Source organism: Daucus carota, chromosome 5 (genome assembly GCF_001625215.2).
Source record: "Daucus carota subsp. sativus chromosome 5, DH1 v3.0, whole genome shotgun sequence".
NCBI classification, from domain to species: Eukaryota; Viridiplantae; Streptophyta; class Magnoliopsida; order Apiales; family Apiaceae; genus Daucus; species Daucus carota.
Genome location: NC_030385.2, coordinates 39856972 through 39874461, shown reverse-complemented (window position 1 = coordinate 39874461; position 17490 = coordinate 39856972). Strand labels below are relative to the sequence as shown.

The following is a 17490-nucleotide window of genomic DNA, read 5'->3' as shown; positions in this document are numbered from 1 at the left end:
AGAATCCGTCTGGTCATACCAGTGCACAGGTCTCCCACATCCCACATATGTATTTTGTACACAAATACAGTTCCAATACAAAAATAATATGAAAGCTATACGAAAATGCTTGCTTTCAGCTAGAGAACATTGCAGTATTGCAGGTTGGGAACCATCTTAATAAGGTAATCAGGATGATGAAACTTGGATGCCCGGCTTCTAGTGAAATATTATTTTCATGTTTTAGACTCATTGGACAGCGGAATGGGATGAGTCTGTGACATGTTGCAGACTTGCAGAAATATCACCTGACTTATTAGGGGACTCATTTTCATATTTGTTTAGTGATGTGTTTCAGCTAAATTCTCCTTAAACAAGCCGCTTGGTTCTTGAAGCTCGGATGGTTTTCTGCTGTCTATTGCTGCTATACTAATGGAGAATGCTTGTAGAAATGAAATAGATGAATCAAACTTGACTGAGAAGATCCCACTATTTAGTGAGGACAGCGCAAAGAATGGTGGACACTTTGAGACTTCATCCTGCATGATAGAATTGTTTAGAAGAGCTTTTTTGTAGTAGTGAGCACCTAGAAATAATTTATCTCCATGAAAGCGTCATACCTGAGATTGTGTAAAAAGTTCAAACTGCCCTGCAGAATTTTGATGTTGATTACCAAGAACTTTCACCATGCAGCCAAGATCCCAACCTCCACAATCACATAAGCCGCCTGATTTCCATCGTTCAATCAGAGATGATGGTTCTCCTTTACTAGGCATACCATGAGCTTCACCAGGTAGTATGACAGTCATGCTCTGAACTTTATGACTTCTAACAGACAATTTATTCTTAGAAAGACCCCTCACATTATAAGAGTTTCCAAGATCTGGCAGTGACTCATGTAAACTTGCAGTGGTTTTTGTTGTAGGCTTGACAACAATGGCTGCAAGCTCATCGTTTGGCTCAACATCTGATGGTTGCTTATCAAACAGCCTCAAGTCAGCCGCAAATAAAACATACTCCTTTGAGATCAACCTATCAGCCAAATGCTTTCCACCTGAATCTAAATGTTGCATGTCAGAAACCTTCATTTGTGCAATCACATTAGGAATGTACTCTTTGTTTTTCGGTCCATAATTCAACCAACCTACACTTTTCTTCGTTTCTTGAATTTTGAAGAAGGTATAAATCCAGACAGTATCATCTTTTCTCAGTGAAAACTTCTTGACAGTTGCTGCTAGAACAAAACTGTCGTTGTCAACGGTAAATGTGTATAAAGGAAGATTATTCTTGACTGCAACTTTTATATACGCTTGTTTTGTTGAGGATCCTCTTGTTTCACAGAGAGGTACAACATCCAAGTTTACATTCGTTGAATGCACTGAAGAAGGTTCCTTTTCTGCATGAAAAGATGTGGAGACCCTATTAGATGATGCTGAATAATCGCTTGATTGATCTGGAAGAGATTGAGATTTGGCTGCCTTTGGTTTTAGCAATGGGTCAAGTAGTCTTCTCAAAGGACTAGATCCTTTTCTTATAGTATTCGGTATATGGCTTATTGGACTTTTTGAGCAAGACGAAGAATCGCCCCCCTCTAGGCCTGCACTGTTTTTGGCTGTGACAACTTGAGAGCCAGATTGAAGTACAACTGCACTGTTTTTGGGACTGGCAATAACGCCTATTTTGCTTAAGCCAATTCCTAATAGACGTTTTGGTGAAGCGTGTCTCAACTTAGTTGTTGGCGCAGCTCCTATGTTCATATCTGATCCCCTAGAACCATTAGATAAGGTTAAAACTTTTGGCATCACAGGTGACTTTGCATCCTCAAACTTGCTTTTAAGCGGACTAACTGAGCTTGTCTTTGATGGGGGTGAGGGAAAGAACTTAAACTTAATTGTATCATCATCATGTTGTCCCTTCTGTGAGCCTTCAACAGTATCAATTTCTTGAGGCGGCAGGCTATGTGGGATGCTGGAACAAAGGTCAGCACGGGAGAGCTTCTCAAAATGAAATCCTTCTAAGTTCATCCGGGAACGTTCTGTACTTTTTCTACCATTTGTTTCAGAATTGCGGGATACTGCAGCATCTGTATTCCCAGGACTATCTCTTGGCAAAAGTAGGACTATCCTTTTGTTATCCGGGGACACAACACGAGGCATTTCATTGTTCTGATCCAGAAGTTTCTGAGACATCTTCATATATTCGTCGTATTTGGCCTCAAACTTTCCTTTCATATGTGAAGCTGTTCCATGGCCATCAATGTTTCTGGAGGTTTTTGTCTTGGGGATTTTATTGCACTCTTTTAACTTAACTTCTGAAGGTTTTTTGTTGAAAAACCGAAACTCTTTCAGAACATTAGCGTGGCCATCAACAGAGTTGATTGGCACAGCTTTGACATCTTGAAACTTATCAGTATTTCTCCAAGAAGACTTCACGAATTCCAGCTGACCTTCGCTGGTAGACAAGTCTAAATAAGATTGCAGCGTAGGCCTGCGCCCTCTACGACCAATAGGAGAGCTACTATGACCTCTTGGCCGACGATTAGATGAACCATCAAAACAGTTTGGGGCAATGTTGCTAGGTGATGAGTACCTGGTACTTCTAATAGGAGTTCTCGGATGATAATACTGCCAATCTTCAAAACTACGCCAATCAAGCCCCCCGATATCCAAAGGCTTGTCCACAACTTCTACTTCCTTCTCTAGATAAGCTGGTGATCTTGACACAGGTTTAACAAGCACTCCTCGTTTGGTTGCCTCCACTCTAGCATGTTGCTTTCGATGAGGACTTGGAGAAGGGGGATTCATAAATTTAACATCATTCACTACTTCTGAATGGAGATCTGCATATGATAACTTAGACTTGTCTGGTTTAAGCCTGTCTTGCAGCTTCGTATCACCACGACTTGCACCAACCAGGGAAGGACTTCTCATTATCTCAAACTCGACCTTGAATTGTTTCAGACTTTTTGCTGCTATAGTACTACACAGGACCTCCCTTTTTCTTTCTAGGTTGTTCTTATTTTGATTGCACCGACAGCTTAGACCTAATGACATTATAAAATCAAATCAAAAGACGAATATGAAAATAACCAACTCTCTCAAAAGCTTAATGTACATTTTAACAATCGGGGATCATATATACTATATTCAACCAAATCCACAACGCAAACTGCAAACTAAGGCTTTACGGAACAGTTATCTGATTTCTACCGAAATGAAAAAACCAAAACTTAAATTTCAAACATAAATCAACAACCATAAGTGAAATTAAACTAGAAATATAGAGCATATCATGTACATATTCAAAGTTCACATGCAAAAGGAAAGACATGAATACTTTACATTTACAACAACAGAAAAGAAGAAGAAAAATTAAAAATTTTAAAGTTACCTTTATGTTTTCTCTTTTCTGCAGGTTTTAGCCCTTGTTCAAGAATGTACAGAGCCTGTAGAAATAAGGACTTAATATATTACTACTAGTATTTTGAAGGCGGGCTGGAAGCTCAAAATGGAAGAGTGTGGGTCCTCCATTGAAGCACACTTTTCACCATTACATCCTTGTAATCATATATTTGGATACTCTGTTATTCCTTTAAGGATTTATTCAAAACCGCTGCAGAATATTTACATGCACAGTGATGTACGGCTTTCTGACCAAGTTCATCATTTTACGTGTCATGTAATTCCGTTTGTTATTTATAAATTCTGTTTTTGACATAGTGAAAATGATTTTTTGTGTTTAAAGAATAAGATGTCAACGTTGATTTAGGCATTTTGGTGCTGCCGTAAAATAAATAATAGTAAAAATACAAACCAGACTCTGACACTGACCCTCCTGGCTCCTGATCTTTTCTGTCATTTTTTCTTTGTTTTTAACAGTACTGAAATCTTCTTCAAATTGCTTACTGATCTTCTGTTTCTCCGGTTCTTGCCAAATGGCACTCATTCCTTTCATTTTTTAGTACATGACTCGAGGCCTCAAGTTGTACCAAAATTTTAATACTCACGCACACATATTCAGGACTTCTTCTGCTCAGCTGGATATTTGATTTTAAATGTATATGAAAAAAATAGAGTACTTATTGGGACAAGAGAGGTCTTAATGATTTTATAGGTGATTGATAAAAAAATTTATTGACGGATAATTGGATGATATACCTTAAATTTTGCTGCATTTTGATTTCTGAAATTCTGAAATGATTCAAGAAAAAGTTTGAGTTCAAGGCAGCTTGGTGTAGCCAGATCCAAGTTCACCCTCACCATTTGATGATTGACGGATCTAGGAAGGGGCAATGGAACACATTATTTTAACTAGGACTGTGTTTACAAGGTTGTGATAACTCCGAAAAAGGGGAGAAACATTATACTTATACTTGACCCACTTCACCCATGTTGTTTTGTGAAAAACTTTATTGTGGGTATGGATCAGACATTGTTATCTGAGGAAGTTTATGTGATGATACATGAATATAAACACCTTGAAAGGGGGTAAAATTTAGTAATATTTTTATCAGCATGGGTAGTGCCAGACTGCGTAAACCAATTTCTGATAGCTTTTCATTGTGATACTTGTTACAACACACTTATACTTCTTATAATTGTACATATTTCTGCAATGCAGACATGAAACATATAGTACAAAAATGCAATGATGCACGTTATGATTCAACGTCGTTTAAAATAAAATGACTCTTTAAAAATTTAATTAGGATATTGAAACTTGAGTTGCTGAACCTGGTCCTGCTGCTAATTTGTCAATCAATATGACAGGATAAGCTCTGCTAAAGCATTCATCGACTCGTATGAAGAACCTCCCTTACTCACACTGACCCTAATATTTTCCTTCATCCTAATTGCGTTCTGCCTTAATTCTTTTCCCTCTTGGTCGACCATAAGTCTTAATATAGCTTGCTTGATAGGCTCTTTCTCTAATGCATTCTCAAAATGCAGTCCAAGCTTCCACACATGACTCAAGTACCTAGCATTTATGTATTGATCTCCGTTACAAGGCTGGCAAATCATGGGGACTCCCTGGCTCAAACTTTCTAAGGTCGAATTCCAACCACAGTGACTCCAAAAGCCTCCCACCGCGCTATGTGCCAGCACCTCGCTTTGGGGTGCCCATTTAACAATGCACCCTCTTTCTCCAACTGACTGGATAAATTCATCAGGCAACAGATTGCATTCTGATTCACTAGCCAAGTCTGTTCTGATCACCCACAAGAACGGCTGCTTACTGTTTGCCAGACCCCAGGCCATCTCATGGATCACTTTCTTTTCCAATACTGCTAGACTCCCTACACTTACATAGATAACTGAATGAGGGGCTTGCTTATCAAGCCATGAGATGCAAGTGGAGTCTGCCTCCCGTAAGCTAGTCGATGAACTCGGGGCAATCATATGCAAAGGGCCTACTGAGAAAAATGGAAGCGGATATCTCTTCTGGAACAGAGTCAGTTCTGTTTGCTCAAGATGGTCGACAGTGTTCCAGATATTGGCCGAATATTTGCTCGATGCATTTGTGAAAATTCTGTCCTCTAGTACATCTTTGAAACTACCCAAATCAGATGTTGATATATCCTTGAACCTGAGAGCAGGAAATCCGGGCACCAGGTCCTCCAACTTGGAATCTGCGATACATTAATAGTTCATGATAAATTTCGATTTTAAATATTTACCAAATATTTCATTTCAAATGACAGGATTAGAGTTGTCATTTCAAATTCTCATGTTTATACTAATATTTGAATGTCCAGGATTTGAAATGAAATCTAAATCCATATTCACATACAGGTTATTTGTTCAATTTCAGAATTTCAAATGAAATCCAGGTTTCCAAACGGGGTAATATGCCTCAGGGTGGTGAAAATTTTAATATCGCTAAAAAGTTGGAATACATACTTGGATAAGGAATGTGCCCTTGTGCTGCAAGCATCGGTAGGGAATCATATAGTAAAGCAACAGAAGCCGGAACAGTACGAAAGTTGATACACGGAATCTTGAAATGATGAGCCACAGCTTCAGAACAGTACATGATTGTGTCATAGATGATGCATGCAACTCGATCATTACCATCCCCTTGTGTGATGAACTGAGCCAGGCTTTCGCGAAGCGGCTCTTGACAGTTGGTATTAATAGTCTTTACAAGATCCAACCGCTTTTCGATGGAGGTATCGGGATGATCAGGAAGGTTATCAGGTATAGGTAAGAAGGTAAAGTCAGGGTGATTAGAAGGGGTGGGAGAATTGAAGATGGTGTGTGCTATAATGATCGAAAAGCCTCTGGAATGCAGAGCAGTGGCTAGCTGGAGCATTGGACTTATATGGCCTTGGAATGGGAATGGGGCGATTACTACATAAGGGCGTTTTGGTAGGATTTGATTCTCCATTTGTGATTGTGTTTGTGTTTGTGTTTTTGACTGAGCTGTGCTTGTGATGTTTATATAGAGGCTCTCGCATGTGTAGATACTTGCCGTGCAAGAAGATAAGACTTTTTAGTAATAGAATATGGCGACTAGTGATCAGAACTTGCAGAGCAAGAGATGGTCTTGTTTTGACTTGCTTAGCAGCAATGTTTGACCTCGTGGGCTGACAGCACTATGCTCAGAGTGAGTGTCCTCAGGACCTCCAGAAAAGATTTTCAAAATCCAAAAACGATCAGTTGGTTCACATCTGAGACCCGTCACAAGATTTCAAATGACATGATTTGATCGTGAGGCCATCAGCGTGACCTGTTTAGCATCCGGTCTTATATGACATGCTTGTTGTCAATGATCTAGCATTTTTTTATGTATTGTGGGTTTAGTATAGTATATGTCACGGCTTGTTGGTCGAATTATTATCTCCCATCTATAAGTACACAATAATTTTTTTTTTGTCATAAGTACAGAATACTTGGAAAGGAACTTATAGGATATTTTATTAACCAATAATTTAAGGCTGCAGAATTATTTATCGTTATCCGCAGACACTAGAGAGTGGGTCAAGTATGATATGTTTGATTGTTTGTCACTGTTCAATCACTTGCTCTCGACTAGCTCTGCTGTTTGGATAGATGTATGAAATTTAAGTTTTAACTCTTTACGAGAACTGATAACTTAACATTCCGACCTGCCCTGACAGCCTGACCCTCACTCTGATTCTGATAAAATTTCAAAAAAATTACTAATAATGATACGACACTAGATCCTTATATGTAAAAAAATTCTGAGGGGAATGATATGTTAAAGAACTATGATTTAGCTTCATACACCAGCATAATAAAATCACTTCAGTTACAGAAAGAAGTCTACCAAATTGTTGAGGGAATTGAATGAAGAACCACCTGCAGACATACAACTCTCTATCTTTTCCTTGATTTCAATGGCTCTTTCCCTCATTTCTTCACCTTCTTTTCCTCCAAATAGTCTTCTTATCGTACTTTCCACGTTCCTTCTATCGAATTTCGTCTCCAATTCCAAGCCTATCTTCCAAACATAACTGATAAACCTTGAAACAACCGGTTGGTCTACATAAAAGGGTCTGCACATCATTGGTTTCCCTTCACATAGACTCTCCAATGTCGAATTCCAACCACAATGACTCCAAAATCCTCCCACTGCCTTATGCGCCAACACGAGCTTCTGAGGTGCCCATTTCACTATATGACATCTTTCTCCAACATTTTCTATGAACCCTTCTGGTAATAGCTCAAGCCATTCTGAACCAATGACTGAGCCTGGCCGAATCACCCATAAGAAGGGGTGACCACTGTTGGCTAATCCCCAGGCTGTTTCTGTCAGCTCTTCCGCGTCAATTAAAACTAGACTTCCTAAACTTACATAAATCACAGAGTTTGTAGCCTGTTTGTCTAGCCATTCCATGCAGGTTTTATCTTCTTCTAGTAAGCTAGTCGATGAGGACATCGACGATGTTTTGTGCAAAGGGCCTACTGTGAAAAATGGAACTTTGTAATGCTGTTGAAGCCTGGGGAGTGACAAATGCTCAAGAAAATCAACAGTATTCCAAATGATGGCTGAAGAACTTCTCAAGTTAGATGTGATTGCATATAGTGCTAATGTTTCCTCTATATTTCCTCCGGAAAATGGTAGATCTTTGAATCGCAGAGGGTAAAGCTCTGGCACTAGCTCCTCCAACATTGAATCTATGATCAAAATGATCAACACTAATTAAGCTACACTGTATATGAATGTTCATAGAAGAAAACATCTCCATTTTTGGTTTTTTTTTCCTAGAAAAACGACGAATTTCAATACAAAAATGTGCAAACAAGGTTATCTTATGTTTAATTTGTTCTAGCACTACAGAATCAAGAATAACCAATAAGCTTATGTTTAGACAGCAGCGCATCTTGAAATCGAAAATTTACAATTTGTTTTACCTTGCAAAGGGAAGTAGCCTTCTGCCTGGAGGCGCGGCATGGCAATTGTAGCAAGAACATACGTAGAAAAGCTTGTCCGAATCACCATACTAGGAATCTTGAGCTTATCAGCCACAGCCTCAGCACAAAACATGAGCGTATCGTAAATGATCCCCACAACCTGACCATAAGCCCCCTCCTGTTCTTGTTCAATCTTCTGAACCAAAAACTCCTGCAACTGTGCCTCACAATTCGTATTAATTTTCTTTATAAAATTAAGAACTCCAATATTTTTCGGTGTATCAAGGCTGGTTAAATTATCCGCGAGGGGACGAAACTCGAACCGAGGATACTGAGAAGGATCAGGAGCATTGTGACAGGTGTGAGCAATTGTCACAGACAGGCCTTTCTGCTCCAGGGCTGCTCCTAGCTGTAACATTGGAGTCATGTGACCCTGGAATGGAAATGGTACTAGCACTAGTCTTTTCTGAACCTTCTTGCCTTGTGTTTCCATGTCTGAATTCTCTTCTGGTTCTTGTGTTTACAAATATGGAGTATTGAGATCCTTCTCTTAAATTGTTGAAACAAGTGGACAATGAATGTAATAGTAATTGTTTAGAGACATAACGGCATCTATTGATGCAGATTTTTTTTGAAAGAATGCAGATCTTTTTATATAGCAGTATTGTTAATATACAATTGTGCCTTTTAAAGAAAGAAACAATGGGCCCTGCTTAATATTAAATAATTTTTCTGATTACTTCCAAAATTTTGATTCCGGCACCTTATTTTGTCGTAAGTCGTCGCTAAATTTAAAGTTTACGCAGATTGGTTACTAGACTTGGGCATGGGAATTGATCACCATGGACGAGATAATAGGAAAGTCATACTCCCTCATGTCCTTATTATGGGCCTGTTCGGCCATTCACGAGAAGTATTTCTTTTCCAAAGAAGTCGGCTTCTACTTTTTTTTCATCCGTTTGTATAAAAATGTAGAAGCATTTTTTAGAAGTTACAAATGCTAGTTTTTCACTCACATCTTCTGGTTTTTTTCAAAACACTTTGATCACTTATAAACTTCTAACTTCTACTTCACTTTTTTACTTTAATCAAGAAGCACTTATTTTAAGCTCACCCAAACGGCCCCAAGTCATCAAGATTTTTTCCACATAATTCTAGGTGCTTTGACCACACACTTAAAATTATTTTTATAAAATTTTCTTTCTCTGAATTAAAATATATATTACATATTTTAATTCATTAAAATATATATCACATACTTTAATTCAGAAAAAAAAAATTAGAAAAAATAATTTTAAATAGGTGGTCAAAGCACCTAGAATTGTGTGCTAAAAGTCTTGGTGCCTTATAAGACGAGAGGGAGTACTAAACAAAATTGATGAATAAGAATAGAGTAAAGTGCATTATGTGTACCTGTACTTTGGGCGAGACACCACTTTTAATACTGTATTTCTGAAAGCTCCACTTGAGATACTGTATTTACTTTTTTGTTAAACATTGTTGCCTTCCGTCTATTTGAGCTAACGCCGTTACATATTCCATGACCCTTTTAGAAGTACTATCTATTGGCGGGCTTTTGGGTAACTGCCGATCGAGTCTAACTTTCTTTTACATCGAGCACCATTTCTGAAGCATCCACACGGCGATTCTTGATTTCAATAGCAAGGGGAGATGAACTGGGTTCGTTGGTCACGGGCAGATCGCGATATCTACACACCAAATGAGTGCCCTACTTATACCTGTAAGTAAAATTAGGGTTATACACTGATTTGGGGGCTGCATCCTGTTCTAATAGCTGGAAAAGAAAGAAAAGAGCCGTTGTAGTTGTGAAAGTAAGGAAATACCCTCACCTTTCCTAACGGTGTCATTGCTACACAGACGGCAACACACAGAATGCTGCGGGTTATGAACATCAATATCTCAAGTGGAGCTTTCAAAAATACAGTATTAAAAGTGGTGTCTCGCCCAAAGTGCAGGTACACATAATGCACTTTACTCATAAGAATAATTATAGATCTTTCAGGCACGTGATAACTACTCCCCATGTCTCACAAATTCTTTACGGTTTCTCTTTTTGGTTATCCCACCCATCTCTTTACACTACAAAACTTTCCTAAAATGTAAATGGGTCCCACCACTTTCTCACTTTTAACACTACTTTTACTTCACTATCTCTGTTTTATATATTAAAAATCCCGCCACTTCACCCACTTTTCTTTCTTTTTTCCACTACTTTATACGTATTTCATAACCTCCGTGCACAAATCCAACGTAAAGAATTGGATGGACGGAGGAAGTATTTTTTATTTAAATAAAAAATTTTGATTAACAGAAATACATGCAAAGGGATCATAATTATTAATAAAATAAGAGTATATTTTATTAGTGTGCACACTAAAAAACCGAATAAAGATTATGCTCCAGCAAAGCACTATGAGTGCTCATTCCACTGGAGTTCTTTTGTTGCCACAGGTCCACTCACATGGCTAAGAACTTACGTGTGCCTGGGTCCAAAAAATTTGAATTCTAGATTTGTTCTATCTACATCTCTTAAATACTTGGGTTAGACACGAAGTTAAAATTATAGTAAAATAAGATAAAAAAGCATAAAAATGAGAATAATGGTGGAATCGATTGATATTAAATATGATAAATGGGTATAATAAATTAAAAGTAGTTGATTTTTATATTATAAAATATTATTATAAATTTTGAAATATAAAAAATTGAATGATACATGAAAAGAAAAGTCTAAACAAATAGTTGCGATCAAAAGAGTAACATAAAGGTAAAGGAAAAAATAATTTCGGTACCTATGCCTGAATTTTTTTATTTTTGTAGTCCGGCCAAAGCACTGATGAACAAGGGCCGACTGGTCAGGAACCAGCTCTCAGACGACTAGTTCTTCAACCGGTCCTGATCAACAGACTTTTCTAAATTCTTATTGATACGCATAAATTCTTATATTTATGTTTTTTTGTGTGAAACAAATGTAAACTATGGTTAGCAAAGAATGGTTCGTCTCATTTCCATACAGTATTTTTATATTATTTAAGACGTAATTTGAGACTTATATAAAATGTAACTTACAATTTTTCTAAAATTATTATTTCCGAATAAATATTTTATTTTTATTTCAAAAAATTGAAATAACATAATTTTTAAAATTATATTGTATAACTTCCTGTGCTGAAAAAGTACAAAATCTTAAATATATACTCTCTCTTTCTGGTTGTTTACGTTCACTGTTTTCTCTCTTTCTGGTTGTTTACGTTCATTGTTTGCATGTATTTTAATGCTCCTGTAAAGTATAATTTCATAATTTTTTTTTATTTTTTTTTGAATAAAAGTTAAACATCAAGCTTTCATCAAAGATTCTTGGCGTTACTGTTTTTTTCTTTCATAAGACCCTATGTTTTCGTTCTTATCATGCTTATTCTATGAGTCAGAATGTCAGATTTTTAATCTTTTTATCTTCCCGTGAATAATTTTTATCCAACCCATTTCACTAATAAAATGTAATTTTTTTTAAAAAATATATAATGAAACTATATTTTAAATGAATGTTGAAAAATGTGTAAAAAAATAATGTAAATAATTGAGAGAAACAGAAGATTACGCCTCAGTGTCACCATGAAGTAACCTGGAAGTAGAAGTTAAAACGATTACAATCATTTTGACCAGTATTTTGTACCGCTGAGATGAGGATGGCCTGCATTTTGAACTATTAAAATGATTCATATCGAATCACGACCATTTGTGTGTGTTCACATGTCAGTATATCACCCCCAAACTACCAAAGCATCTAGCATCATATCCTCTCTCTCGGCGGATCTAAGATCATGGAGTCTAAGCGCACAGGACAAAAAATAGAAGTACTTTTATATATGAGGGTGATTTCCAAAACTTTACTTAATTCCCCCGAAATAAAAAATTCCAGATCTGTCTTGCACTAATTTCAAAAGAAAAGATAAGAGCATATAGCCTAAGCAGGATACAATCATTATTAATTTTTATAAATAATCAAATATTTATTTACAAAGCGGAATTCCAATAATTTAACTAGACACATCTTAATCATCAGCACCATATTCATACGTATGGTGATTACTTAACCTGAATCTATGACAAGATTTCTTATTTGACAAAGAATATTTTCTTCTTGTGTGTTGATTATTCTTAACTAGTTCCATCTGACAAAGACAGCCATTACTAATGCTTCGATCATCAGTAAGTCCATTCTTGCGGAAGTTGCAGCTCCTGGTTGTGATTCTCCTGCGACTGCAACCGTTGATTCTGTTGCGTATGCGATTGCAGCCCTCCGTGAGCATTTGATCTCTTCTCGAAATGCTGCTTCAGAGTCTGCAGCACTCTTTCTGGTACCAGAACCGTGGAGCATACTGATGAAAAAACAAGTAAAATTATTAGAATATAATATGATTCTGACAAGTCTTCCTCCCAGCATTTTGAAATTTTGGGAGAATTGGTCACATAACATGGTACGAGAACTCAATCTCACCGGACTGTAATACTAACAATAAGCAATAAGGTAATGAAAATTGTTTAAGGTAAAACAGTCCTTTCATAAGGAGACCTTAATTCTTTTTGATAATTGCAGATGCATGCACACTTCAGTAATTACTACTGTGCACGTTAATCAGATGATTAGGTACAGAGTCTTGAAATGTGAAGTAATTATGTAGTGGTGTAATCATGCAACTAGTCAATAATGATAAACAAAACCAAATTAAGTTATTCCAGCACAGGGCATTATGGAAACCAATAATTGGTTGCATAAGTTAATAGGCTTTGTCAGGCCACTTGCTGGTCCGCTAAAACAGATTCCAAATGACGAGCATGATCAAAATTTTAACATGCTCAAAAGGTCAGTCCCGATCTGATTCCGCGGGTTAACAATTCATCCCAGATTACACTCAAATGTAAATGAAATTGCATAATGTAATGTATGATGCAAAATGAAGATGCAATTATACAGAGCAAGATGGGCCACACAAGTCACAATCTCAAGCTCCAAATAATTCAGTACCCAACAAGTAATTTTCAAAAAGCAAGATTCTAAAGTCAAAGAATCTTAATTGGAATCTATTGCACACAACAAAACAAAGTACAATACGTCATTTTAGAGTTCAGAAATTTCAAAAAAAATAGGTGGAGTACATTAGATTTCAAAACGTACCTGGTTTCTTACGGTACTGATGATCATAGGCTGGATTAACAATATTATTATTATTGGTAGCCTGTGATGGCAAGAAAACCCCAGTTCCGGATGACCCGTTTTTTGACCCGAGAAACACCACTCTCATACCCGACCCGGCCTGTGCTGCACTCAGAACACCCGGTCTCCTTGCATGCGCATACCCATATTCTCTGTTTCTTGGTTGGTGTTGAAAATGAGCCTTCTTTTGGTGTTCATATTGTCCGCACTTTAAAAAAATAAAATAAAAAATCAGATATTAATTACGGTACTGGTATTTTTTTATGGGTCCGGATACTATATTAGTGGTTTTTTTTTTGGAATGATATTAATTCTAGATTTTTTATGAAAATATTGAAAAAAAACTAGTGTATTTTTCTGCGAAAAGTGCTCATTCTACAGACTTTACCTTCATAAAATTTTTCCTCAACATATGCCGAATATAATTGATTGTGGTGTACCATTATCTTTTTTTAATAGAAAACACTAAACATTCCAAAAATTTTAAATACAAGTAACTTTTTTTTGAGTAAAAGTAACTAAAAACAATTTTAGCTTCGTATAACATACAGATATTCCATTTAAATGTTTACCAACTCGCATACAGATTACATGCTTAGAGCGATGGGATTTATAACGTTTGTGGGCTAAAACGGATATTTATCGAAAACCGACGGTACATAAACCGTTACAAATATAACGATCATTCTAAAAAAAATCTCGATTTCACTAGTCACTTAACATGATATCATAATTCAATACGGACGAGATAAGACATACGACAAGCAGGGGCTGTGTACATACCTGAGCAGTGTTGTCCGAAACAGGGGAAACAGGGGTAGTTTTATTATCATCTTCAAGAAGCATGTTTTCCGCCATTTTTCGAGTCAACTCCGCCATAAAATCATCCTCCTCGCTCTCCAGAGAATCCAGGTCCGACCCAGCAGGAGTATTCAGACCCGAAGAAGATCCAAAGCCACTGAAAACAGATTCAGCGCTAGAACCATGCTCATAATTCATCTTCTCCTCCATAATAAATCTCGAAACTTTCAGTAGTCGTTAAGTTGATGAGAGAAAATCTAGAGAGAAGAAACATAAGAAGAGGCAAAGATAATAAGTTGGTGATGGATAAATACAAGTGAATGTAAGTACATATCTCTTAGCTGGGGTGGGTCAGATATTTAGTTAATCAGTTGATGAGATTGGGTTTCAGCTGTTGGGGTTTTGTTAGTTGGACAGTGTATTTGTTCAGCTACACAACTATCCTGACATTTGTTTCCATTTTATAACCTTCACTTGTCTTTTTTTATAATCCTTATATTATTCAAAATAAATATATAGTAAAATTTCCATATCCAGATACACACGTTAAAATAAAAGGGGGGTATTATATTGAGATTTTAAAACTTTTTTTTGCATTCATGAAATCCGAGGGTATTTGATTGAGATTGTGTGATATCCATTAAAATCTTGAGATATTCAATTGAGATTTTAAATTACGCTACAAAATCTGTTGGTATTCAATTGGGATTTTAAATTATGCTTTAAAATCCGATGGTATTCAATTCGGATGTTTAAAATCCATTAAAATCTGATCATATTCAAATGCTGATGAATTTTTTGGATTTAATTAAAAGATGGATTTTTTGGCATTCTTCGGTGTATTTTAAGTTTTTTGAAATCCCACCAATGTGGCAAAAAAAAAAAAAAAAAAAAATCCCACCAAAATCAATAGGACTTTGAAACATTGTGCTTAAATCCTATCTAACTCTGCGATATTTTATCAAGAATCCGTATAAAATCAAAATCACATACAATCCATTAAAATCTATAGACTAAGAACAATCCATTAAAATCACAATCGAATACATCCCTCTGAATTAAAAAATCTATTAAAATCATCGGTTAATAAACTCAACTTATGTGAAAATTAAGTTGACGACGAGTATATATATCATTATCACATTGAACTGTGATCATAATTGTAAAAATCGAGAATCAGAATTAATTGATTAACTTACCGCTTTAGGATTTATTACACATATATTTGATAAATCAAGAATTTTTGGTCATCGTATATAATCGATATGATAAAATATATTTTAAGAATTAATCGAATTTTTAAGAAACCGTGATGATTAAAAGAGACGTAGTGATGGTTAGGGTTGTTCAATAAGCATCACCTAGATTATTTGACAAAAGGGCTACTTTAAGAGGTGAAATTATCCTTTTGGCTTGAGGCAGTTAAAATTCGGCTGCACCTGATTTTAGAGATGGAATTATGAGCTGTTTTTGTATACTCCCTCCGTTTCAAATTACATGTCCACTTAAAAAAAATCACATAGTTTAAGAAAAGTGGATTGTGAGAAGAAAGAGGTGTATTAAGTCATTAATTGAACATAATGTGTGGTGTATGGTTGATTTTGGAAATATAAGTTTTTAATATGTGAAGGAGAGTTGATTTTGGAAATATAAATTGACATTGAAAGTTGAAGTGGACAAGTATTTTGAAACAAACTTTTTTTGCTAAAGTGGACATGTATTTTGAAACGGAGGGAGTATTATGTATTGACTTGATCATAAATAAATAAACCTACTTGTGACTTCGTTATCTATCTATCCAAGTAGGAAGTGGTTGTTGGGTCACTGAATAAACACCTAATACACATTACATCTATATCTATGGGAACAAGTTCATATATGCCTTAACTTTGTCTTCAAATTTCCATTTGTTTTTTATGCTTGCTTCCAAAGATCAATTTTATTAGCTTAAAAATTTTCTCATCTAGGAAGTTAAACACATTCGATAGATAAAATACCCCAGAATCCAATTTTTTTTTTAATCATTTATCGAGGTTATCCGAAAATTTTATTGCTTCATTCAAATATCTTTCTTTTTAATTACTCTTACACCCTGTTCTCGAGTTTTAAATAGAGAGGAAAGGTAATGAAGAGGAAAATAAACGACAAACCTTGCACTCTGGGAATGCCATCAGACCAGTCCAATAAACCCCATTCTGTGTAATTCTCTGGTAATCCTTTACCAGCAATATGATAGTTTGGCATTACCTAAAAGAAGTGCTTCAAAAACTTGATACACTAAACCAGAATCCGAGGCTCGTACAGAATTGATGAGACCTGCTCCAATTCTGTATCCAGGTGCTTCATTGCATTCATACGCCAAGCTGTGACAGGAAGGATAAAGACACGAAAACGGAAACAAGAGATTAAAAGTTTGTTTCTGTTTCAATATGTAGAGTCTTAGACCTTTATGGTCCGGAGGCCAGAGGCCATGGAGCTTCTAATTATACTATTAGTACAAAAAGTCGTTCATAGGAGTAATATTACGAGCCTCATGGTCATACATGACATTGGTCCTGTAGTTAATATAGCAGATGAATAAGTAGCTAAACTAGCTACTCCAGATAATATTGGTTCTGTCTTGAAAAAGTAATCTTTGCGCGACTTGTGTAATATCAGGCTCCTTCAAATTCAAGATAATATTACTTCCGTATGTGTCTAGGGTCATGTTACACTATAAACTACTCGTTAATCAGCCTACAAACTCACAAACCAGCAAAAAGTCCATAGCAGTCGGCTAGTCGCGGTACAAATCACATTGTCAAACTAATCACAGTAATACAAATCACCATTTTGTAATCAATAGGCTAAATTAAGTTGTATATGAACCAACACTTGTATATATGCATGACTCAAATCAAACACGAACCAAAAATCTTAAAACCAGAAAGCTCTTTTACTTCATCGCTTGAAAGTCTTTTTTTTGACTAAATCGCTTGAAAGTCTAGTTACCAAGTGGTCAGATACAAACCTAACATCACATAAGCAAAGTTAATGTTAGAAAACTTGCAGGTTGCATGCCGTTCAAATAAAAAAACATTTATCATGATCAAACAG

At 36.1% G+C, this 17490-nt stretch overlaps 3 protein-coding genes across 3 annotated transcripts; all 3 read right to left on the bottom strand.

Annotated features, from left to right (window-relative positions):
* Nucleotides 1-175: 175 nt before the first annotated feature.
* Nucleotides 176-3505, bottom strand: LOC108221753 (uncharacterized). Its single transcript, XM_017395611.2, has 3 exons — nucleotides 3370-3505; nucleotides 600-3022; nucleotides 176-518 (listed from the first exon to the last, which is right to left on the bottom strand). The coding sequence occupies exons 2-3, from the start codon at nucleotides 2907-2909 to the stop codon at nucleotides 321-323; spliced, it is 2508 nt and encodes an 835-aa protein (XP_017251100.2). The 5' UTR covers nucleotides 2910-3022; nucleotides 3370-3505; the 3' UTR covers nucleotides 176-320.
* Nucleotides 3506-4664: 1159 nt separating this feature from the next.
* Nucleotides 4665-8978, bottom strand: LOC108220783 (uncharacterized). The gene is made up of 5 exons (XM_017394644.2): nucleotides 8358-8978; nucleotides 7256-8120; nucleotides 6558-6649; nucleotides 5880-6467; nucleotides 4665-5608 (listed from the first exon to the last, which is right to left on the bottom strand). The coding sequence occupies exons 1-5, from the start codon at nucleotides 8848-8850 to the stop codon at nucleotides 4737-4739; spliced, it is 2910 nt and encodes a 969-aa protein (XP_017250133.2). The 5' UTR covers nucleotides 8851-8978; the 3' UTR covers nucleotides 4665-4736.
* Nucleotides 8979-12338: 3360 nt separating this feature from the next.
* On the bottom strand, nucleotides 12339-14824 carry LOC108220492 (uncharacterized). The gene is made up of 3 exons (XM_017394276.2): nucleotides 14377-14824; nucleotides 13555-13801; nucleotides 12339-12757 (listed from the first exon to the last, which is right to left on the bottom strand). Exons 1-3 carry the CDS (start codon nucleotides 14602-14604, stop codon nucleotides 12585-12587), a joined length of 648 nt encoding a protein of 215 aa, XP_017249765.1. The 5' UTR covers nucleotides 14605-14824; the 3' UTR covers nucleotides 12339-12584.
* Nucleotides 14825-17490: the final 2666 nt, after the last annotated feature.

What these genes read in the sequence shown, in the direction of transcription:
- LOC108220783 (XM_017394644.2), bottom strand. Translation starts at nt 8,850, where the DNA reads ATGGAAACACAAGGCAAGAAGGTTCAGAAAAGACTAGTGCTAGTACCA. An exon ending in TAGTGCTGTCAGCCCACGAG is followed by an intron (nt 6,468 to 6,557) that starts GTCAAACATTGC and finishes ATTACTAAAAAG; the next exon opens with TCTTATCTTCTTGCACGGCA. An exon ending in AGGGCACATTCCTTATCCAA is followed by an intron (nt 5,609 to 5,879) that starts GTATGTATTCCA and finishes AATGTATCGCAG; the next exon opens with ATTCCAAGTTGGAGGACCTG.
- LOC108221753 (XM_017395611.2), bottom strand. Translation starts at nt 2,909, where the DNA reads ATGAGAAGTCCTTCCCTGGTTGGTGCAAGTCGTGGTGATACGAAGCTG. An exon ending in AACTTTTTACACAATCTCAG is followed by an intron (nt 519 to 599) that starts GTATGACGCTTT and finishes TCTATCATGCAG; the next exon opens with GATGAAGTCTCAAAGTGTCC.
- LOC108220492 (XM_017394276.2), bottom strand. Translation starts at nt 14,604, where the DNA reads ATGGAGGAGAAGATGAATTATGAGCATGGTTCTAGCGCTGAATCTGTT. An exon ending in TTTCGGACAACACTGCTCAG is followed by an intron (nt 13,802 to 14,376) that starts GTATGTACACAG and finishes ATTTTTTTAAAG; the next exon opens with TGCGGACAATATGAACACCA. An exon ending in TCAGTACCGTAAGAAACCAG is followed by an intron (nt 12,758 to 13,554) that starts GTACGTTTTGAA and finishes TTTTTTCATCAG; the next exon opens with TATGCTCCACGGTTCTGGTA.